The 24809-nt window shown below is 35.1% G+C and overlaps 1 protein-coding gene across 2 annotated transcripts in view; it reads left to right on the top strand.

The window, feature by feature from the left end:
• The window catches only part of FIG4 (FIG4 phosphoinositide 5-phosphatase), a 69461-nt gene that overhangs the window by 2081 nt on the left and 42571 nt on the right, over nucleotides 1-24809 (top strand). For both annotated transcript variants that reach the window (XM_048081129.2, XM_066993167.1), the window contains exons 2-13: nucleotides 5836-5934; nucleotides 6988-7111; nucleotides 9852-10008; nucleotides 11375-11425; nucleotides 13680-13828; nucleotides 15248-15376; nucleotides 16251-16351; nucleotides 16800-16962; nucleotides 17602-17699; nucleotides 20415-20548; nucleotides 22239-22355; nucleotides 23741-23786. In XM_048081129.2, the coding sequence (XP_047937086.2) occupies nucleotides 5836-5934; nucleotides 6988-7111; nucleotides 9852-10008; nucleotides 11375-11425; nucleotides 13680-13828; nucleotides 15248-15376; nucleotides 16251-16351; nucleotides 16800-16962; nucleotides 17602-17699; nucleotides 20415-20548; nucleotides 22239-22355; nucleotides 23741-23786 (1368 nt within the window). The remainder of the gene's footprint in view (nucleotides 1-5835; nucleotides 5935-6987; nucleotides 7112-9851; nucleotides 10009-11374; nucleotides 11426-13679; nucleotides 13829-15247; nucleotides 15377-16250; nucleotides 16352-16799; nucleotides 16963-17601; nucleotides 17700-20414; nucleotides 20549-22238; nucleotides 22356-23740; nucleotides 23787-24809) is intronic.

Raw genomic sequence — 24809 nt, 5'->3', positions numbered from 1 at the left:
CTTTTTGAACAGCTGCCTTGGATCAATAAACACCATGGAGATGCAAATTATATCTCCTGCTTATCCTGGGAAGTTGAGGGCTTGCTTAGAAGTCATCGGACTGAAACAGTTGTATTCAGATCGATGCCAATAACCTTTCATTTTATGCATATATTTACTGTTGAAATGCACACCAGAGGGCAGTAAAGATACTTCAGGAATATAAGTAAGAAGAAGCAAAAATATTTTCTTTTCTTCTTCAGAAGATTGATCTTGCGTGTATCCCCCAAGTGACACCCACCTGAAAACGGTAGGCCAATTCATTGGAAATTTTCATTCCCCTGAGGTGGTCTGCCATTGAGCAAATCAACTTGTGCCATCTCTGTAAAAGCATATCACTTACCCATTTTCAGGATGTTATGAGGCTTAATTAATATTATTTAATTCTAATCAGGTTCTTCTACAGTCTTTGTCTCCATAGTATCCAAATGACTTCCACAAGTTTATTAAGCAATGTGACTTGCATAATTACTTGTGGATTTTTCTGCCTCTTTCCCTCAGGAAAACTCTGTGGGTTTTTTATGCATTTAATTTCTCTTCAAAATAATTTGAAAGTTTTTGTATTAACAAAACAAGGTGAAAGAACTTGGTTAGCTTATGCTGAGGTTAGTCTGTGGTCAAACAGCAGAAACTCTAATGAAAAAAATGATTTGACAGAAAAAGCTACAGAATTTTTACAGAATTATGAAAAGCATTAGTTTATATAGATGGTTATTTATATGGGTGGTTATAGATAGCATTTGAAAATTTTTAAAAGTAATGAACTATCTACTGGACCATCTAATTAGCTATCATAATTTTCTAGCTAGAAGTTGCTGTGAAATTTTGCCAAATTCTGCCAGAAGTCATTCACTGCAAAAGATGACAGAGCAGCTGCAAAAGTATCTTCAGGCATGTGAATAAGAAAAGAACAGAATGAGAAGTGGACCTGCATAGAGAGAGAGGAAACAAGCTAGCTAGGTTGTTATGGCCCTACAATGAAATGAGCATTTATCCTGTTTTTAAGTAAGAATGACCATAGTGAGTGAGGGGGAAAAGATAAAATGAGTTTATGAAAAGGGGAACTATCAGTGTTGGGCTAGAAATAAAATTTGATGTATTCACCATGCTCTGGTTGGAGGGTAATATCTCTGTCCTGGAAACATGAAGACTGGCATGCAAAACTGTGGTATTTCTGTAAATATTTTCAACAAGCTGTTCAAGTTCAGGGTGATGCTGTGACTGGAACATCAAATGAAATACTTAATCCATTCTGAAGTCCTGTGCATAATTTTCTGGAGGAAAGTAATTGAAAATTGAGATAAGTGACATAAAGTGTAGTCTAGACTTATAAAGATGCTGCCAGATTAGTCTGATTGTTTTGCATATCTTCATCTAAAAATTAGATGATATTACAGATTTAAACCAAATGCTCTACTGAGGTGCAATGCTACAAAGAAGGTCTTTGGCTTCACACATGGAAGGGAGGTTAGCAGTTGTAAAATGAATAAGGAATCATCTCGTGGGATGATTTTTTTTTCAGTTAATGGATTTAGGACCAATATATTTTAGCATTTACAGTAATGATCTTGACCCCAAACGGGGGTGAGCTCTGAAATATTGCCAATAATTAGGATAATCAGAGTACGAATGACATGAAATGATGATAACCCTCAGGAGTACATAAAAGAAATAATTTGAAATAGAACAGTGTACTATGAAACTTAATGCACCTTAGGACAGATTACACACCAACAGAAGTTTGGTGAGAGTTTATCAATTCAGAAGGTATAGAGGACGAAGATCTGGATATTTTATCTGAAGAAAAGATGGAAGGTTGAGCTCCTGAAGTGTAACTGTGAAAAAGGCAGATTTGTTCTTTTGTGGTATGGTCATTAATGAGAAATACTAATGTATCTGTATAATGAGACCTTGTATGGTGTATTGAGTGTGGATGAACAGAAAGTGTACACAAAAAATAAGAATTCGTTATGGAAGAGGTACAGTGAAGGTCCAAAGAGGTAACAGATGCTAGAGATACCTTTCTTAGGATGAGCTAAGTGTCAGGAATATTTCTTTAGTCTATGGAAGTGAGTGCTGAAAAGGGATCCAGTTACTAAAAGCATTCCAGTAGAATAGATGCTAGAAATAGTAGAATAGAGTAGAAGGGAGAAATATTTGGCTAAAGGAAAATGTATAGATGGATGATTAATAAATTTAGCTGAAAATTACAAGGGAGTATCTTGAGATCCTCAGTGGAAGCAGCAAGAGCAAAGTCCTGACTGGGACAGAAACGCTTTGATTGCACTGGGACAGAAGAGAATTACCAAATGTTGTGAATTGAGGATGTGGAGTGAGTAGCCGTTTCTGCGTGCCCTGAGAGTAGTGTTTGGCAAGCTATGGTTTAAAATTTCCCATCTTGAAAGTGTTTGGTTTGAAGAACTTCAACAGATTGGGGGAGGTTTACAACATGCTAACTGAGTTTTTGCTATTTCCTGAAACATCTTTTTGCTCCTTATCTCTGCCTTTCTTCATGTTATTCTGCTAGTTTGTCTGAGAGATGAAAGATACTCTCGTAATAGCTTGGGGATCTATAGAAGGAAGGAATATAGTACGTTTTTGCTATGCCTTATGTCTAGGTGCGATGACTCTTCTCCCTTTCTTTGCTATAGTAAAGAAGCTGAACCTATATACTTTTAAAGCTTATTTAATGCCTTGTTTAAGCCATGAAGAATTTCTGATTTACAATCAAGTTCACTATGTATTAAGACTACCACAAAAATATGAGAAAGAAGCTAATTTTTTCTTTAATAACTTTATGCCTGTTGTGAAGGGGGCTGGAGGTTGGCTGGCAGGTAACATCGACCATCGCGCCACTTACCTAAGCAGAAATGAGAGCAGATCCAACGTCAGTTTTCAGATGAAGATCTCTCATCTGGCAACCCTCAGCTGCTGGTTTGGTCCATAAATACCTTCCTCTCTCAGGTCCTGGTGCCCGGGTACCAGCAGGGGGCTGGCAGGCTGCTCTGTGAGGAGAGGCTGGCGCTGCCCCATGCTGGACACAGCCGGCTCCAAATGGCGGCACGGCCCGGCCCAACAGCCAAGATGGCGGCACCTCTGGGAAGCGTGCTTAAGAAAGGGTAAAAACGCCAGGCAGACAGTGAGGAGTGAGGCAAAAGTGTGGCAAACATCTCTGTAGATACCAAAGTTGGTGCAGAAGGAGGGGAGGAGGTGCTGTGGGCACTGGAGGACGTTCCCCTGCAGCCCGAGGGCTGTGGTGAAGCACGTCTCCACAGTGCAGCCTCCGGAGGACCCCATGCTTGGGCAGAAGGATGTTTCCTGAAGGACACTGTGGCCGTGGAGGGAACCTATGCTGATTTTTCTGCAGATTAAGCTGTGTGCAGCTTTTTAGCTGATGAATGTAATAGGTTTTAGTGCTAATATTGAAATATGTTTCGGTGCTAATATTTCTTAATGGCGGTTAGTCTATACAAATAAGCAAACTATAGTTTTAACTAGGAGTTCAAAGAAGTAATTTTCTTAAAAAAGAAAAAAAATGGTCAGAATGTTTGATTTCAGAACTCTCATCCTGCCTTTATAAACAACAATTTGCAGAAGAAGTTTTTTGTTTTGCTTGGACTCTGACTCCTTTTAGGAGGAGCTATTTTTACTGGTTTGGCTGAATCAAGAGATTGATAAAAGAGGGTGTAAAGCCTTTCAATTAGATTTCTTTGGTTAAAACTCAGTCCCAGGTGGAGGTGACGAACGATTGTTCCTGTCTTGTGATTTCTTAGTGATAATTGTGCAATACATTAAGCTTCAGTCGAGATGTCAAGGTACTGTCTGCATGGTGTACTGCCATGGTTGGTAAAGTGCAGTAAGCACTGTAATGTTCATGTACAAGGCGGAGGGAGGTGATGATGGTGTTCCCTCTTACTGGTCTTAAGTTGTGTTTTTTTTTCAAGAGTTTACTGGCTATTTAAAGTGTTGTTGTGCTTTCAAGGTGACTAAAAGGGGCTTTAAGTTCTTCTCTCACCTTGAATATTTTGACTTCAAAGATGTTTCTTAATAAGTAATGGGTATAAATTATGAAATTGAGTGTTGTGCGAATGTTGTTATTGATTTCCTCTCCCACACCTTGAATCCGTGTGACTATTAAAGTTAAGAGCTGGCTGCATAGATTCACATGAATTTGCCATGCTTTCCTCCTAGGCTGAGCAATATTAATGAGTTATCTTGCTGCGTGGTAGCACCATACTGATTAAATGAATTAGTGAAACGAGAGCTGCCTACAGCATGTCAGTCTTGCAATCTGCACTTACTGTTAATTCCTCTAAGTGTAAAAAACCATTTCTAGTTTGCTTCTCTTAAATGAGAAATGGACACACTATACATTTGCAGTCTTTCATACTTTAAATGAGAAATATAGTCTTTTTTAATATATGTTTTTAATCACCATTGCTAGTCAAAATAAGCTCGAGTGTTTTGGAAGAGCATTGGTGAGAACTTTATCATTGGAAATAAAAATAAAAAATGCAGATAATTGCTGCACTACTGCGCTACTTGAAATTTTGTTTTCTTTTGTAGGAACTAGGAAAGCCTAGATGGCAGAAGTAGCAGTGGACTACTATATAGCAACAGTAGTTTTAGGTCATGAAAAGTTTCTTCTGAATGAAGTGCCCCCTTTTTTTTTTTTTTTGGTATGAGTTGAGTTCACGTTATGGTTGTGGCTTGCAAAGCCAAGTGACATGCAGTGTCATTATTTAAATTGGCTGTCCTCTGTATGGTGGCGAGGTGGGCATGTTCAGTGAGAAGGACCAGATTACGTGCAAAGAGGAATGAAAAGCTGCCTAACTGGGGATGATTTGTCTGGAGAATTTCATGTGATTTCAAAGTAAGCTTTTTCTTTAATTAAGGTGTAGCTTGGTCCTAATCATAAACTGCATCCTTATTCCTGCAAACAGCAGCACACAGGTGTTGGTACATATGTGTTCTTATTCACAATCAGAGACAAAACCTCCGTTGAAAGCTTCTTCATTTGAAATTGTTGAATAGAAGAATGGTTATGAAATGTGGGACTTCCATTATTTGTGCCCCTTTTTTCATTTATTTTTTTCTTACTTCTGCTGTTTTCCCTTTGTCTGTCTCACTGCTGTTGAATTATCCTCCCTCTTCACATTTTTTTTCAGCATTTTCTCATCGGATTGTCTGTCAAAGTTCTTGTATCTTTCAATTTTTAAGAGTGTTTGAGTTCCAGTGTCAGTGGAGAAGGACACTGACTTGTTCAAACTGGCCTCTTCCTGTGGGTATTTGTTAAACAATGCCACCAAGAGACACCGGTTAAGTTGCCATTGAGCTGCAAGTGTCTTCAGCCTGGTGGAAAAGGCCAAGTGGTTGAAGAATTCACAAACTCATATGTATAAAATGTTGCATTCTGTGTAGCAAACAGGAAGACAGTTAACATCTGTGGCAAGGTTAATTGGACAGTGCCTGCTGTAAGATGCATTTTTCTTCTCTAAACAAGTTTTCACCTTTCTTCATTTTTTATTTTTTTCCCTTTCTTGTACAGTGGAGTGAATGAGGTTTTTTAAGTTGTGAAGTTTGATTATATGCAAATGTACTTGCCTAAAGTACTTATATCTAAAGCGGTTTATTAACAGTGCATATAGAATACTGCTTATTTTATGTTCATTGAAATGGATCGAATCTAGAAGCTATATAAACAGCATTGCTGATGTGTTATGTTATAATGGGCTTTGATTGTTTTATGTTGTGTGTTATGTGTTATGTTCTGACTTTTTTTTTTTTTTTATCTAGAGGTATTTTCTTGTTGGAAGTAATCCTGCAGAAACCAAGTACCGTGTTTTGAAAATAGATCGCACTGAACCAAAGGATTTGGTTATAATTGATGATAAGGTGAGTGCTTCTCTTTTTATTTTATTTTTTTTTTTTCAGTTACTCCAAAAATACCCTGTATTACCACCAGCTGAATTTTAATAGTGCACATTTAATCTGTTTCAACAAAGGTGTGGTACAGAATAACAGTCATGGAACAGTTGAAGTTGAAAGGGACCTCTGGAGGTCATCTATTCCAAGCCCTATCCTTAGAGCTGTATCCACTAGGTCAGGTTGCTCAAGGCCATTCCCAGTCACTCTTTGAATATGGATGGAGACTCCGTAACATCTCTGGATAATCTGTTCCAGTGTTTGACCATCCTCATGTAAAAATAGCTTTTTCTTGTGTTCAAAAGGAATCTCCCTGTATTTCAGTTTGTGTCCATTGCCTCTTGTCCTTTCACTGGACACCACTGAGAAGAGTCTGTCTCAGTCATCTTTACTCTCTTCCTTAGGTATTTTGATACACATTGATAAGATCTCTGAGCTTACTCTTCTGCAGGCAAATCAGTCCCAGCTCTCTTGGCCTCATATGTGAGATACATACAATATTAGCATGGTAATGACTATATTATATTAAGTAGTCTTGAGATCTCCGAATATTATGTTCACTTTAATGAAAATTTCCCAAGGTCTTAAGTTTGCTGTGTGTATGCTCCTACCAGTTTTCTTATGTTTGGCTATGCTGTTCTGAATGCAAAATACATTTAATTACTATTTAGCCACATTTTCATTGTTTCTAATATATCATATCTGAAACAAAATAAATAGCAGAAACAAGAGTCTTAGAGATAACACATGATTCTTTTTCAAGCAGGTTATGGTTTAAAGTCTTAACGTGTAAGAGTCAAGAGATTTTTGAATTCATATGTGACTGTGATTATTACTGTTGCAGTGGACATTGGGTTTTGTGCATAAAAACACAGCTTAGCTTCCTGGTAAGAGTGAAACAGGAGACCGAGGATGCAGGGCAAAAAATTGTTTTATTGTATAGTAAGTAAATTCTACTGTTCTCTGACATGGAGTAATATTTAACTACCAAAGCAGTAACTTGAGGGACTTTTTATTTTAAAGCATGTGTATACGCAACAAGAGGTGAGGGAACTTCTTGGACGCTTAGACTTGGGAAACAGAACAAAGATTGGGCAGAAGGGCTCTTCTGGGTTATCCCGAGCTGTCTCTGCTTTTGGTGTAGTAGGTAAGTGTTTCATTTGGTTTTTATCCTCTTAAGGAGGTGAGACTTACTGTGTCACACTGTATATCTTTCTCTTCCCTTGAGTTTTTTTTTTTTTTAAACTGAAGATTTTCACATGGAACATGGTCTCCTAAATTTCAGAGCTCACAGAATGCTTTTTAAAAATAAAAGTCAAAGTTGTTGCCCTGTATTAGCTTGTATTTCTTCATCATACGCTATTCAGAAAGGTGACTAATTGTATTTTTTTTTAGTTAAATTTTGCAGTGAAATCTTTAAATATTTCTTTTTCATGTTTGAACAGGTATGACTGTCAACTAAATTTTTAAATGCTTATCAGCTGTCCATTATCTTAGAAGCTATTAAATCCTTGAAGCAATTTTCTAACTAACTTCATCTGAAAGTCACTACTTTCCTCCCTATTGTCAAATATTAAGTTTAATATTTGGATGGGTGATGTCTCCAAAGTAGATGTTAATGTGAGCTCTGACAGCCCCAAAAAATACTTTGTGCCTGATTGACATCAATATACACCTGAACATCTAAATCCAAAACGGCAAAGAAGGTAGAGACTGCAAGTATTTTAAAAGATGCTCCTAAATTTTGTATAACAACCAAATAAAAAGAAAACAGTTTTCTAAATTAGATTATGCAAACTTCCATCTATATTTTTTCCCCTAAAGAAAACCCAAAAACCAAAACACAATTTAGAAGCTGTCAATGGATCCACTTCTTTTCAGAAATTCCTCAGATGAAGTTTGTTTCCAATTAATGTAGGGGTATTAATAACATGGCTCAAGATAAAGATTCTTCTTATAGTCTTACAGCATTGGCTTTCTTTATACAAACTACCAGTGTTCCGTATGTAAATATTTGATAATCTATTCAGTTGGCAAATGGTCACGTTCAATGAAAATTTTGCGTCCAAATTGCATTTATGTTTATATGTATGCTTCATAACCATTACAGGAGAGCTGAAATTCTGTGTGTTGATTATCAGATATGGTGTAGTATTTCTAGACATTTTTTTTAAGAAGCAATATGCTCTTTTAGTAATCCTCAGGTATTTATCGTGCACTGGTAAAGTATGTGTTCCAGGCCTCTTATGTCTGGGTCCTATCTAATCTGAGGGAATGTAACAGTTCATTTATTTCTGCCTCCTGGTCAGGAGGACAGTGCTATTTTTTGTATAATCAGAAAAGACGTTTTGCTCTGCTTTCTGGTTACTTTGTTAACCAGAGATGGTGCATGTAGGTGCCCCAGAATGGGGGAGATGGTATAGTGTTTAAAAATAGAAAACACTACTAAATGGGGAGGACGAAGCAAAATGGAAAGGCTGGATTCCTAGTCAGACTTTTGGATAACATTTGGTGATATTCAAAGGATAAAGACTGTTCACTTCAGTGATTTCACTACCTGGCAGATACAGGAAGAACTTTGACTGCTATTTAGGAACTGAAAGTCAGTAGCCCAGCTCTTCAAATGGAAGGTTTTGTTTCATAATGTCAGCAGGGTCTCCTTTCCTTGTGGAGGTGAGAACATTTTTCCATGGCAGGTAGTAAGGGAGAAGAAAAGAATTGCCATTCATTCGATCACATTGCAGCCTCCAGCAGTGACAGGGAGGAAAATGAGTATGCTTACTCATCCTTCTTTAAGTTATAATGCAAAACTAAAAGAAATTATAAATGCACTTAAAAATGATTGTGATTTATTTTTTCCAAATTTATTTGTTGACAGTGCAGCAGTTACTGAGTTTCAGGCTTGTTCTAGTAGCAACACCACAAAGTAGCTATCTTCCAAGAGCTCATTCATACAATTTATTGGTTAATTAAATTTTGCGTTGCTGTATTACTACTTACACTGTATTAGAAACAAATTTTGGTTCAGGGGTGTTTACATATTTCTCTTTTTAATTTGAATTTATACTTTCTTTTTGCATTTAATGGTTTATTACACATTTTCCTGATGATATATAACAAAGATATCCAAAGAAGAAACTCAGTAAAGAAGTATGGCTATACCCTGTAGCGTTAAGGAATTAGTGGAGAGTTCAGAAGCCTTTTTTTTTTTTAATAAGCAATAAAGCCAGACACTCCCTGTTATGGATTTCAGCAGGGTCAAGCATATTTCCTGAGAGAATAAATGGCAAGAAAGGATTACCCTTGATTCTCTGAATGGCTAATTTTTGGGAGATTCTGGGAGACATTTCCCTACTGTTAAGGAGAGAGAGCATGAAGGTGATATTGTACACTTGCGCTGTTTTGTGCCCCTTCCCAGCAAAGAATACATAAACCTGAAGAGAAAATGTGGGTTCCTGGTTGCTCTGGAAAATTTAGACTTTTGGTGTCTGAAGTAATTGGGCTATGCTTCACTCTGACCAGTGAGAGACATATAAAAAGTAAATGCAAGTATCGTAAGCAGACAGCAACTTTTTTGGAATAGTCTGTGTCTTAACTCTGCTACCTAATATTGCAAATATACACAGTGAAGGGGGAAGGAAGAAAAAAACAAACAACAACAAACAAACAAAAAGCCCACAACTGTAAGTACATTGTTTTATAACACCTTGGGGTGAACTGTAAGAGTCTATCTATATCTATATTGTTATTTACATATATATTCATATATATATAAATAAGAATATTTTTATGAAGTCCTGAATAGTTCTGATACTGTTTTTCTAACTATGATCAAATCAATCCAAACATCCAACTAATGGTATTTTAATACTTTTTTTTTTTAACAGGTTTTGTCAGGTTTTTGGAAGGTTACTATATTGTGTTAATAACTAAAAGAAGAAAAATGGCAGATATTGGAGGTCATGCAATATATAAAATAGAAGATACAAACATGATATACATTCCAAATGACTCTGTAAGAGTCACTCATCCTGATGAAGCCAGGTAAGTTATGTTGGTAAATGGTGTGTGCCTTTTGAATATTTTCCAAGCAATGAGGAACTGGAACTAGAGATTTTGGTCATGGATTTCCTTTTGTTATGTCATTCAAATAATGTTATACTAGTTGATAAGTCAGTTCAGAAGAATGGAGAATGGGACACAAGTTCTGTGGCCTGGAGGGTAGGTACCCTGGAGGGTACCTACCGCTGTTAGTCTCAGAGCAGTTTGTCTGCCTCTCCATGCCACATGTCAAAGCTGCATCTTAGCCATTGCACGGCACAAAACATCCAATGTAAACATTGGACTCTACAAAAGCAATGTAATGCTAGTACGGGTTTATATTGTTTGGGGTTAATGTCCTTTTTTAGTCACTTGTAGCATGTTAATCTCACCTGAAGAGATGTTTTATGCCTTTCAAGACATTCTGAGTAGGTGATTTAATGTAATCTTTCTGTGCTGTCAGAATCTTGTGGAAGTTGGTGTTGTAAAGGGTGATAGACTCACCAATGGGTAAATTTAACTTCATTTTTCTTTCTGTGACTTCTTTCTGAAGAAAAAAAATGGGGCATTTGATCAGCAGGGAACCTTGTATGAAATGTACAAATACATCTTGATGTTGATTTTGTCAGGATGGTGTAACTTTACTTTTATGAAATATCAGGTATCAGGTATTATGAATGAATTATGAATATCAGGTATTATGAATGGTATCAGTAGACTACTTCTCAGTCTCTACCAACTGTGAATAGCCTAGAAGTTGTGATGGATTATGATAAACTGATGGCAGGTAATAAATGAAACCAACGGCAATTATTAAAAAAAGTTTCCACATAAAGATATGATCTACAGTATATCTCAGTCTCTCCTCTTAAAGTGCAACAGACCATATTATCTAAGCTATTTTTTCAATACCCATGGTGTCAGCCATTTTATCTTTCGTAGACTGTTAGAGTTTCTTCTGAGAATTTGTAAGTGTATAACAGGTTGATCTAGATATTTCTTTCTCTGTTCATTTGAGAATAACTATGAAAATCTTTAATTTTTATATAGTACTGTTGGGAGTTTGCTTGTGTAAGTCCTAGAAATTTTGACCCACATTTGTGGAAAACAGAATTACACAACTGTCTCTACAGCTGCCTAAAGAAAGAGTATCTACATGAGTAGACACTGTATAAAAAAGATTATTCATTTAATCCAGTTGTTGACATTCTGGTGGAATTACCTGACTGTCAAAACAATTGCAGTTAGATAGCTAAAGAACTTATAACAAGAATCAATATTTATATGTAGTTTACTTGCTGAGGTCCTGGTTGACTTTGGTCTGTATGGCTAGTAATAACTGTCCGTTTAACTTCCATTATTTTTTTAGGTATCTGAGAATCTTTCAAAATGTGGACCTTTCTAGCAATTTCTATTTTAGGTAAGTATGGATTACTAAGTCCTTTAAAATAGTGTACTTACACTTCCTATAAGATTCTGCTTTTGGATTCTGATAATCAAGATCTTTAAGTTGTTATCCTAGGGAAGTAATATGGTATGATCACACAGTTTGTCAATTGTCTCTGACTTTTGAACCTGCTTCAAGAAATTCATTGAGAATATAGTCTCTGTGAAGCTGAAAAACTATAGAAATATTAATGACAGGGTAAATACTGAAATTAGTGTTTCACTGACAGAAAAGCTGCAGTATGAACTCAGCACTAATCTGTTCTGTTGCTATATTGCCTTGTCAGTCTGCACATGAAGACCATGTGGAGATCTATGAACTTGGAGGGGAAATTATAGAGCTGAGGAAGTTGTAAAATATAATTAGAGTTGTGGAATCACTGCTTTCTCGCAGTTATAGATAAAAGTACATTGAACTGAAATTGATGTAGTTCTGCTGCTCAGAGAATAATGGGATTTCTCTTTGCTCAGTTCTCAGATTGTTCAGCTTTTTTTTCATTCTGCAAGGTGATCACAATAAATGTCTCCTGGATGCAAACTGTAAACAGTTGCCAGTATTTCTGTGTGCTGTTACAGGCTCATTATGAAAACTGTGATTTTTGTCCTGCAGCTCTTCTTGATTGGCTTTCTCTAGTCAAGCTGAATGGGGAGAATGTAATACTGCTTGCCTTAAATAAATAATAAATACGACTGTTCACCCTTGCCTGATAACAGTCGTTCTTTCTTTAAAAAAGTAGCGTATTTCAGGGGATTTGCTTGTCCTGTCAGTTTTTCTTTCTTGATCTCTTTTTACAGAAATAGAGCTTTGCCTTTATTCTGAAATAAAAGAACAGAAATAGGTCCTAATCTAAGATGTACCCTGTGCAGAGTATATCTTTCACGGGGCCGTCTTGGCATTACTGATTCACTTGCCTACTCTTTCATGAAGAGACAAGTCGCTATGTCTAGTCCCAGCTGCTATCACACATGAGATTTTTGGTACAGTAGAGAAACGGGGAAGGGTTGTGCTAAACCCAGCAGTGGTAGTTAGAAGACCTTGTCCTAAAACAAAACGAAACAAAACCTCTTAAAAGTACCAAAGTACCTAATAGTCTAGAACATACTTCCTCTTGGAAAACAGAGGCTTTATGTCACAGCTGTATCGGTGAAGAAGAAACCTACCCAGGCTTCATGTCTGTTTCATGGCTTTGCACAGGAAAACTGTTTTCACAGTGTTGAAACTGCTTTTTTCTTATCTCTCAGCCCTAGCGTAATGTAACCCCCATTTTTAATCTGCTTGGAGATGATGAGCATATGCTGTTGCGGTGGTTGTGCCTAGAGGGGAAAGGAAAGGTTTCTTGTAAAACTCTCTGATAAACACATTTACCAGCTTAATTTTAATTGTTCATGGAAATGTAGTGGATACGTGGGTTAGATGTTGTTATCATCAACCATAAATCTATACGCCTAATTTGTTTTAGGTTGTTAATGAATATTTAGAATTTACTGGAGGGCCAATAATCACTGATGCTGCCTTAGGCTAAAGTGGAAGTCTCTTTGTACTTCTGATTTAAGTGTTGCATAAATTTGGTTTCTCCATGGGGAAATGAATCCTAATGGCTTGTAAAATTTAGCAGTGAGTGTAGTGTTGTCAGTATAAAAGGCATGAGATGCTGCATTTGTTACTGTTATGGAACTAAATTTAAAAAAAAAAAAAAAAGGACAACTTTTGCTTATTCATCAGTCCCCAGTCTTAGGATATATTTATGCTGCAATCACAAATTTCAGGTCAGAAAGTTTTTGTGAGTCAAATTTTTTGCTGCTTTGAGTTCAGGTAGTTAGAGAGTGGTACTTAAATTTCTGAAAATTTAGGTTGTCTCTCTCTATATGGGTATTTCTAGTGGAATAGCTAGCTTTGATCATCTGGACTGCTCCTTAGAACAAAGGGAAGTAAGTTTTCAGATATGTTTTGTTCAAAAGCCGTGTTCAATTTTCAATTATAATTAAGAATATAAATACAGTTTCATCTATTGTAGCATAAACAGATTCTGTGTTTGTAAAGCTTCTTTTGGAAACCATCTGTACTATTTGCCAGTATAGAATCAGATTTTTTGTATGTTGTTTAAATGTCATTTTTTAATGGATAATATAATAAGTACTGTGTTAAATAAAAGTATAGATAGAGAGTAAGGGCTTTCAGAAAAGTCCCATGCATTTACAATTATTAATAAATGTTAACCGTCTATCAGTTACAGCTATGATCTATCTCACTCCCTTCAGTATAATCTTACTGTTCTGAGAATGCCACTTGAGATATTAAAAACTGAAACAACTCATACCCGACAAGAGAGTTTTGATATATTTGAAGATGAAGGACTTTCAGCACAGGGTGGAAGTGGTAAGCAAATGTGTCTAATAAAACAAATTTTGTTAGTCATGAGTACATTTAGAATATATTCCACTTAAGTTTACTTTTGAGGAACAGTTGTCTCTTCAATATTGATCAGTAGTCAATAAAGTAGTGAATTAATAAAAGATTATATGAAGTACCAATTAAACATTTAAATTTGAACAATGCAATTTGTAGTCATGATTAGTCATTGTTTTGGTAATCTACATTGCAGTTCAGGCAGATAATTGAACATGCTGACATTTTTCAGCAATTGATTATTTAACTGATTTGTAGGATTCTTAATAGGATTGAATTACAAACAGAATAGGAAGCAATAAATGGTTAAATACAAAACGTTTTTTGTTTCATTTTGGGAAATACTGATTATAGAGGAATTGTATGAAGTTAGGATCAAGGTACTATATCAAGCATTGTAAGGAAGCCTAAGAATATTTGTTGATTTCAGTTGAAAACTACAACCTTCACTTTGGAGCTGATATACACACAGTAGACAAAAGATTGTGAAGATGAACAATCAGACATGAAAATTTTCTCTCCCTTATGCTTTGCATTTCCAACCCCCTCCACTCCCCCCCCCCCAAAAAAAATCAACCCTATCAACCCTACCCTAAATCCTCAATATTGGATTTCATTCTGTTGAAGCTGATGTTTCTGTGTTTTATTATCCTGTGACTTACACTAATCATCTGAACAGACTGGCAATAAATTGTGTTTGGTTTTTTATTATTATTTATTATTTAGTTGTTTGGGTTTTTTTGTATTTTTGTCACCACTTTTTTTTACTTGTTTAAACCTATAATATTCTAATTTCTGAAATGAGTAAAGACTCAGGTTCCAGATATATTGGAAATTGAATTTTCATATGCAGCCCAACAATAGCTGCGTTTCTTAGTGTCAGTGCAAATTAAGAAAACCAGACTAAATTATGTAAGAAGGGGAGATAAAATACTTTTTTTTTTTAAAGGGGATAAAGGCTATTCACAGTCTTCCAGAGCTGATCCAGAATTGAAAAGCTTATATAGTCCTCCTCTGAGAGTATTTTTGCCTGAACTGGAATTCACAACTTGATTTCTTTCTCTTATTATCAAATCCTCCGTTACCATGCAGAGATCTCTCTAGTATTGGAAGGATCAGAAACTTCTGCACAGTGTGTTGAAGACACTCAAGTACTACAGTGACTGGCAACCATAGAAAAATTTTACATCTCAATAAATTCTGAGCTTCAGCAAGTGCTTAATGTTATTTGTGTTTGGCAAACGTCAAGGATATGAGTAGATATTATGCTGGGTTGCAGCCGAGGGTAAATAAAAATAAAGGTCCAATGACCCCATGTTTTAAAACAGTCCAATGGAATTGAGTTTGTTTCTTAATCGTTAATGCCGTTTCATTGTAATGACTTCCTAGGTGTATTTGGAATTTGCAGTAAACCTTACGAAAAGTATGTGTGGAATGGGAAGCTGCTGGAGGCAGTAAAAAATACTGTTCATCGTGACTGGCTGCTGTACATCATTCATGGATTTTGTGGGCAATCAAGTATCCTTTTACCCTTGTAACTAATGGCAGTTTATTGATTTAAAAACTTTGAATGTGTGAAATACATTGAACTATTTCTTTGTAAGGTCACCTTTTAATTTTATAATTATTGATTGCCTTTTATTTTCATTACTTCTCTAGGCTTTGTGGATAAAAATGGTTATGTTCTTTTAATATGGTTGTGATGCAAGTAGACTATATTCTCACTGAGGCACTGTTTGTAAGCATGGACTTCAGTAATAAAGAGCTTGAGAAGATTTTAAGGCTCAGCTGTATTTTTCATAGATATTTGAGAAAGGGCAGAAAAGCTAAACAGAACTGAATTGCTGACATAGAAATGCCCTCTAACTAATCCCCTTTAAAATAGTTTTTTAGTAAGTGAGATTTGCAGAAACTCTTGACTTTACTCTGTTTCGATTGGAAGATGATGACTTCTCTAGCAATTATTTAAAATGGGTCTATTTACCTAATAGTACTAGGAGAAAAAACCCAAATGCATATCTCATTCCAAAGAAATGCCATCTCAGTATCTTAGTTGATAAGAATTTAGTGTATTACAGGGATGTTAGATTTTAATCATCAACAGTATAATGCTAGTTAAAATAGACATACTTCTCTTCTGTATGTTGTGAGGAGGAATTGGTGTATTGTGATGTAGATTCCCTTTTCAAAATGCTTCCAAAATGATTGTTGAAAAAGGCAATATTTTCTCCCAACTGCAAAAGAAATTTGGAAGTGATATTCATCTCTATAAGGAGATTTTAGTAGAACAGATGTTTTGTACCCCATTTTTTTCCTAGAATTTATTTTTGCTCACATGAATTAAGCAAACAAAAATCGCGTATGACATGTAAACCTTAACTTCTGTTTCAAGAACTGCTAATTTATGGTCGCCCTATATATGTCACTCTGATAGCCAGAAGATCAAGCAAATTTGCTGGAACACGTTTTCTGAAACGAGGAGCAAACTGTGAGGTAAAATAAGTGTGATCGCAGTGTTGTGTGGTAGTTCGCCCTTGTCCCCTAACAACGTAGAAAACATGAACCTGGCTGACTAGTGAACTGGTATGTTTAGAGGGTTGTTATGGCTTTGGTTGTAAATCATGCTAATAGATAATGTTATCAAAACCATCACTACATTTTAAAGTCAGATAATAAAGCTTTCTTAAAATCGTAACTTTTAATTGGAAGTTCTTTTTAGCATTTATGTTATTTGCATCAGTAATGTTATTTCTCAAATAGAAAAAGATAGATCAAATACATTTAGGGATAAATGGGTATTCAGCCTTCATTTGTGTTGTCACTACCATGATTTGGTGTCTTAGAGCTTAATTGTGCTCCATCAGTAATGATCAGTTCTCTATAATGCATGCAGCTCTGAAGTGTCATGTCTATTTCATGTGTGTATTTCTGTTTGTTGTAGGGTGATGTTGCTAATGAAGTGGAAACTGAACAAATCCTTTATGATGCATCGGTTATGTCATTTTCTGCGGGAAGTTATTCTTCCTATGTTCAGGTTCGAGGATCTGTCCCTTTGTACTGGTCTCAAGATATTTCAACTATGATGCCTAAACCACCCATAACACGTATGTACAAATTTTTCTTTGTAATAGGTTATGGCTAGCACTGTGTCCTAATGGAACACCTGAGAGAATAAATGAAAACTGTACTTGTAAAAATGAATAAACTGTCTAAGCATTTGTTTTATGGGAGGCTATAATTTAAGGTAAACAGAGTTCTTTATAATAAACATAGTGGCATATAAACATTTAACTGTATAAACAGCTGCATTTGATGAAATTGAATAGAAAAAAAATCCCCAACTTAGACTTCACAGTCAGATGTGGAATACGAAAAACTTACATTTAAAAATGTCAGCTTTCTTTGTGCTGATTGGTTTGTATACAGTTACTTGTGTTTATCTTAAAGGGTTGTGGATAAAATTTTGAACCTGTTGAAAATGTTGGAAAACATCTGGGTTAAATATAATGGGGCCAGAATAATTGCTCTTTGTAAGTATCTCACAAATGTTTTGGTTAAAAAGTCACTTCCATTTCTGAAAAAGGAGGATTTTTTAACAGCTTTTGCATGAAAAGAGAAGAATATGTAATTATATCATTATAGAGAATTAGTAATTATTTTGTGAAGAGTACATTTAAGGGAAAATGATTTAAGTGACTCTACAGCTCTCTTAATGTCATCCTGAATATATGTATCTGTTGCAGTTGACCAAGCAGATCCTTTTGCGCATGTTGCTGCTCTTCACTTTGACCAAATGCTTCAAAGATTCGGCTCTCCCATTATTATTTTGAATCTTGTGAAGGTACAATATTTTGAATATGTTCTGTATGTTTTCTTATTTTAAATACAAAATGCTTTTCTGTGGAGTCTCTGTGTACTTTTGTTTGTACTCTGAACTAACGTTAGCTTGTAAGTGGCATATTTTCTTCATAAATCTAATCCTACACAGGAGTGTATGTATTTTTATAAGAGCTTCCACTGCAGCCCTTCCAAATAAAAAAAAAAAAAAGTGTTTTCCATTTTTATAAACTTTGTAGGTTTCTTGACACAAATGACTGAGTTTTTTGAAATATCATGGTAAATGATATTTCACTTTGTTTGGTCTGGTAGAGGCACGGGTGTATGGGCAGGAGAGAAAGCTGAAGCATCTCATGCTGGTTAATGGGCAGTGCCAGTGGCAGCAGGGGTGGGCTTACAGGGAAGCTTCCTGATTGCTGCACTAATTCTGTTAACTGCTGTGTGGAAGGCTGTGGTAGCCAAAGCCTGGATTCTGGGTGGCACTGTAATTCTGAGTATTATATTTTGTGTTTGTGGTTGGTTTTTTGTTTTCCTGTTCTGATCCAGCCATTTTGTGTCACGGTATCTCAGCCAGGCAGGTTTGAGCTTGCTGTCGGAAGGTGGGAGGTATACCAGGCTGCTTAAATAAGAGAGGAGGAACGGACTCCAGACCCTGGGAGTTTACCCAGTCTCAAACAGAATTTCTAATAAAATAAGTGAAAATAAATCTCAAACATCTGAATATGGTGTCACAAGAGAATAACAGTGTAACCTGTTTTTAAAATTAGTTTTATTTTCTACAAGGCAGAAACCATAAATTCTTTTTACATTTTAGCAGCTTTACTAGAGCAGATGCAAACTGTGTAGTTTGATTTTTTTCTGGAATTTCTGTCATTTTATTTGGTGTTTTCTTCTGATAGCTGGACAGTAAAGGTTATCTTTTATATCTTACGCAGTGTTTCCTCTTTAATGAACTGCTTCCACATTCTGTTTTAAATTGATTTGTTTTGCTTGAATATCTTACTACTTTTTAGGCTTTAAAAAAAAGCTATTTATCATTTCATTTATCATGTAGAACTGTATTCAGTAGAAAAAAGGACCTTTTATGTGCATGTAGGATCCATTCCTAGTATGAAAAAAGGTAGGGAAAATACAAAAGGAAGACTTTTAAAACCCAGAATAGTAATAGATGGCAACTAGATGACCTATTTTTTATTTCTAGAAGCTTTCCTACATAGCAATACTTCTAAGACTGTCCAAGAGTCTGTGGAATCAACTTAGGATAGCATTTGTTGACAAGAAAATGATTTTCTCTCTTGCAGCCGTAGCTTTCAAGGGCCATTATCACAGTGTGAGTAGATTCACATGGCCTTGACACGTGAATGATTATATGTCTTTATTCACAGGCCTTTTGATACTATGGCTGAAAATGCATCTCTTTCTCTCCCTCAAAAAAAAAAAAAAAATCACCTTTGTCTGCATGTTGCTCTTGCTTTTACACAAATGCTAATGATTTTTGTCTCCAGTACTTTCATTATTTGATTTCTTAAAGGCTGATTAAATGTAAATCTAATTCATACTTTACCTGTCTATCCTAGAAGTTTGTTAATCAGTAACATATGAATTAGCCTTTCCTTGGGTTTATTTATTTATGGCTGCAATTATGTATTTAAATCCGTTTTTATAACCTAAGTTCAACATAGGTTTTAGTTTGGACTAAGTTGAGAGAAAAGCCATATTATCAGAGTGCCAAAACATATGGTATGCTTGGAGAATGGCAATGTAATTCTAACTTTTGTCAAATATTTAGTTTACTCTCTCTTCCATTTGTAGTGCAGTTAGACTAGTTTTGCAGAAGTGCCAGCTGTGGTGTACAGCTTCCACTTTTAATTTCTGTTAATGACTAAAACATTCAAATACACCACTGAAGTGAAGTAAAACTACTCATGCTCAGCTTTTTTTTCAGAGGCGTTCAAAAAAGTGACAAAGTTTGCTCTAAGATGATTGAGATAGTGCCATGCATTGATTGAGAATGTACTAATGCATAAGAGGGGTGTGAGTCTGTTTTTAAAATAAGCATGCAATGCTGCTGTATGACTGTTTAATTAATGTTGCTGGTTAACTGTTTATTGGCTTAACAGACAAAATGTTTGCTAGATTTTATCAGTTGTTTTTCCTTGTCTAAGATATTCTACTTGGAGAAGAACTCGTGATATTTACTGTTTAGTTTAGAAGACATTATTTATGTTTTTGTTTCTCCCATAGACCTTTTATTTCTTCCAAAAAAATATACCTAGGAAATAAATGGAATGACTTTTTGAACACAGGTACCAAAAATGCCTGACACTGCATACCTACTACTAGTTCTGATTTTATTACAGTTATACCCCATTTGTTGCTGATACATAGTATCACTGTGATTTTTCACAGATTTTATCAGTTATTTCACTTAATAAAATATTACTAATGTAAGTTGATATTACTCTGATGTTCTTCAAATTCAAATGCTCATTTTCTGATTTTTTGTGTGTATTGTGTGAACATAATTTACTATTTTTGTGTGTATATGTCTTGTTTCTACCTCATCCATACCAAGCAGGTAACACTTAAGTCTAGGTTAAAGAGTCTGTGTTAGAGTGTATCAGTCTATAATATATACACAGACCTATATATGTATGTGTACAGGTTACATATGTTTGTTAATGAAAGTACTGATAAATTCCTTTTCTTTTCACCAAAGGAACGTGAAAAAAGAAAGCATGAAAGGATTCTTAGCGAAGAACTTGTTGCTGCTGTGACATATCTCAACCAGTTTTTACCCCCAGAGCATGCGATTATATATATTCCTTGGGATATGGCCAAATACACAAAAAGGTAGAAAAGATTGTGCATTGTATTAGTGCTCTTAGCCACAATTCAAGTACTATATGCTTTCAGTTAAATTTAGCTTAGGAATGATGGGAGAGTCTTATTAAGATCTATGGACAGAATAAAACCTGACCTTTCTGAAGGACTTTTAATATTCAAATATATAACATCATACCAAATTGGAGCAAGGCCTGAAAACTTTGAAGTTCTCTGCAAAGGAAAGTTTTAGAGAAAAGCCAACAGCATTGTCTTTTTGTTTTGAATGAGTCAAATACTGCATTTTGTCAGGTATTTCGTATCAGTCTTGAATTTATTGAGTTAGAACATTTTATTTCAAGAAAAAAAAAGGGGAAGGAATCATATCAATGTCTCTTCCATTTCCACTTTCATAAGGAAATGAGGATAATGAGGATATTTTATTAATTTCAATGTTATAAAGCATTTAGATTGTTAGATTATTTATCTTTGTCAAATACATTCAGTAACTTTTTCTTTTATGATTTTGGACAATAGTGTGTTGTACTAGTGTCATGTGACAATGTTTTCATAAATGGTGAAATATTTACAAGGAGGAAACATTTTAAATCTATAAATGCAAATTGCTTTTCTTCAGTAACACACAATTCAGTTCTGATGTTGTGTGGCCTGCCTATGTCTACTGTTTCTTATAATACCAAAATTTCCAGAATAACAAGAAAGGTTATATCTGCTTTCAGGTCTCTGTTACTATATCAGTCTGACCAAAATAATGAAAAAAACTAGTTTAATTCAAAGGATAGGGATATAATTAATGTTTGTCAATACTTTTTATAGAAAAAAATGCAATCCTTATTATTTGAGATTACAAGCTGGTTGTTGTGGTAGGTCACATAGATGTGAATGACTATTAATTTAAAGTTTGACTTGGTTTCACACTCCATTTTTATTCTAAAATGTCATTATGCCCAGTTAGGTCTCTTCAGTTGTGTTATGGTTAAATATCAAATCTCAAAGTAAGACTATATTTTCTTTCACGAGGTATGTTAGATGCAAGTTCTTGGGTTCTATATGGAGCAATGCTTCATACGGGGAATGATACCAGGTGATCAAAAGATGCCCCTTCTAGCTATAAGATAGATGTGTATTTATACCCACCCTAGTACAGATATAAAAAATATCTGAGGGAATTGAAAAAGATTATTTTTTTAGTGCAAGCAAGAGAGATTAAAGAATGAAAGATAACGTGTCTCTGCCTAAAGAACTGACCATTTCAAGAATGCTGAGACTGTTTCAACATGTAGTTTTGAAGTAAGTTTTCTGGGAAGTAGTACTGGTGGTAAAATAATACTTCCATCTCAAGATAAGCAATCATGAAAAAAGACGTAATTTTTAACTTTTGTTTACACATATTTTTGTTTTCAAAGTTCTTACTAAAATGTAAGAACTGTACTAAAATGTACTCCATTTTGAGTAATAAAGGCTCAGTTAATGGATGGATGCCCTGATCTGAACAAACTGGTGTAAGAAAATGTGAAGAACACACTGAAACAAATGTTACTGAGTAACACAGCACCTTGCAAATAAAACAAGATGCCAGTCTTCCATTAAATCATTTTTTAAATAATTTAAATCATTTTTGTTACTAAAAGACTTCCAAGCAGTGAAAATTTTTGAATATTAATGTATCTTTACTGTGTATTTTTTTTTCTCTTTTCAGCAAACTTTGCAATGTGCTTGATAGATTGAATGTGATTGCAGAAAGTGTAGTAAAGAAAACTGGATTTTTTGTGAATCGACCTGATTCCTACTGCAGTATTTTGCGGCCAGATGAAAAGTATGTATACTTTTATGGATGTATAATGAATAATATCTACTGTTTGGAGAGTTGTCTGGAATTTCTACTGTCTGTTTTAAGGCTTCAGTTAACATGAAAATATATACTTCATTATTAAGTTTTAGCCAAAAAGGATTGTAGTCAAAGGCACATGCTAAGAAATAATATAATACACTGAAAATTTTATAGTCAGTATTATTATGCTGTTGTTTCTCCACTTATAATGAATTCTTATATCAAACCATTATTTCTAACTTGTAATCTGTGCCATGTGTATTTATATAAAGTTTTTTTTTCCTTAACCAACGGAGTGCTAAATTTGAGAATAAATTTTAACAAAGAGAACAACATTTGTAATTTAATAAGGGGCTTCTTTTAAGGCATATGAATAAGGTACCTATCAATTAAATGTTTTTAATGGTATTAATACATACAAAACTGAAAACGTTTGTTTTTTTTAATATAGAAAATGTATTTGCGTAGAGTGCTATGGGCGTATAATGATTTAATCAGCTGAATCCTCTAAAGTCTTCGAAAATTCAGAAATAAAGTAACTTCCAAGTTAATTCATCACTACTCAAATGGGCATTTTTATTTTGCATTAAGAATATCTTTGCATTTTTAGCCCAACTTCGTTTAGAAACAGTGAAGTAAAACTCAGAGACTCTTAGAGCTTCTTTGCCATGCAGTACAGCAAAAATGGCAACTGCAAACTAGCATGAATGAGATTGATGCATCCTTGTGATGCTGTGGTTTATAGAGATAGTCTGATGAGACTCAAAAGTAGTGTGTAAGCTAGTTAACCCTCCCAGCTTGAAAACATTCAGTTGTTCAGGGGTTACCTGCATCAAGCATAACTGTTCCTCTACCTCAAAATGTCATTAATTTCAGATTCGTGTTTCCTGCCTCTGGGGTACAGCTAGTGCCTGTACAGAGTAGCAAGAACTGGACAATGAATAGTATGTATGCCTAGAATCAGTATGAAGTCAAGATTTAAATCAACCAGCTTGTGCTACAGAGAATGTACCTCTACCTTCCAGTCACTGGCACTGTACCTACTTCATTTTGTTTTTACACTCGGGACCCATTGAGCAAGGCTTGTGGAGCTCAAACTCTTTTTTGAAGGAAGCAAAAGAAATATTTTATATGGCTTAGGAACATTTCTACTTTAAGGCTAGATTTACTTTTTTTCCATGCAGTGTAAATGCAACACCTTACTAATGCACAGAGCTTTCACTGCTTTCTGCTGTTCAGTGATACCAGTTTTGCTTTGGAGCAGTTTTTTAATTGACAACCTTTTTCACTGAGCAGATCTGTACATGGTATGATCTGTTAACTTTTTTTTTTAATGATTTGTAAGTCATTCTATTTTGTTTCTCTTTCAGGTGGAATGAACTGGGAGGTTGTGTTGTTTCCACTGGTCGCTTGCAGGTACTAAGATAATATACTTCATTAATTCAAAGTTCTGGTGATGTAAATCAGCACTCAAAAAGCACAAGCAAACCACTTCACATAAACACTTGATTAGTGATTCACAGGTTACTCTCTTAAAGTAATATTTATAGTAAACAGCATTATTGGAGTCCATCTGAGAAACCTAATTGGGAAATAAGGCTTTAAGTTCTTGGATAGTACCACAAAATTGCTGGAATTGTATTTTTTGCTGAATGTAGTCTGAGAAATGTTCAGATTTGAAAATAGTTGTCACTACTACATAGTTTGTAGTACTACCCAGGTAGCAAAAGTTAAAACACCAGCTTTTTAACGGTCTGTATAATACAATATTAGATAGGAGGGGTGAGGAATAAGCATACTTCAGTCTGTTGACATTCACACACGTGAAAATGGGTGATTAAATGCATTTTCTCTACTGCTGGAATATTCTGTACATTGTTACAATTACTGCCACTAAAAGAAAATACAACTAGAAAAAATGCTTTGAGGTCAAAAAAGTGCAGGGTGATAAATTATTTAGTAACGGATTAATACTTGAATGTTATGGTTATATACTCTGAACACAGGATGTGTTCTTGAGAAACATCAATGCCTTTTGACTTGCCATTCATAATTTTGTAGTTCACTTAAGTTGGAAAGCATGTGACCATTCCTTTACTAACTGAACACACTAGGATGGGGTCCTGAAGGGCAGATAAACAGCAAAGTAGTTAGAATTTGGTCTGTTTTAAAATAAGGAGGCATGTCAATGCTGTGGGTTTTTTTAATGCTAGTCTTACAGGTTTACCTGTATTAGGGGTATGATTTTTTTTTCTTTCTCTAAACTTAAGCATTTGAGGTTGTCACCATAGGAGTACTACGTTAGCATTTAAATCATGATTTGTCTTGTCTTGGGATAGACAAGTTGTGTCACACCCAAAATGTGCTTCTTTATTAAGACAATAAACGTTTAGATGACTAGCACTGATGTAGCCATATATATATATATGAGTAAAAGAA

The sequence above is a fragment of the Anser cygnoides genome, chromosome 3 (genome assembly GCF_040182565.1).
Source record: "Anser cygnoides isolate HZ-2024a breed goose chromosome 3, Taihu_goose_T2T_genome, whole genome shotgun sequence".
Lineage (NCBI taxonomy): Eukaryota > Metazoa > Chordata > Aves > Anseriformes > Anatidae > Anser > Anser cygnoides.
Note: the sequence above shows the minus strand (reverse complement) of the source record. Positions and strands in the feature narration are given on the sequence as shown.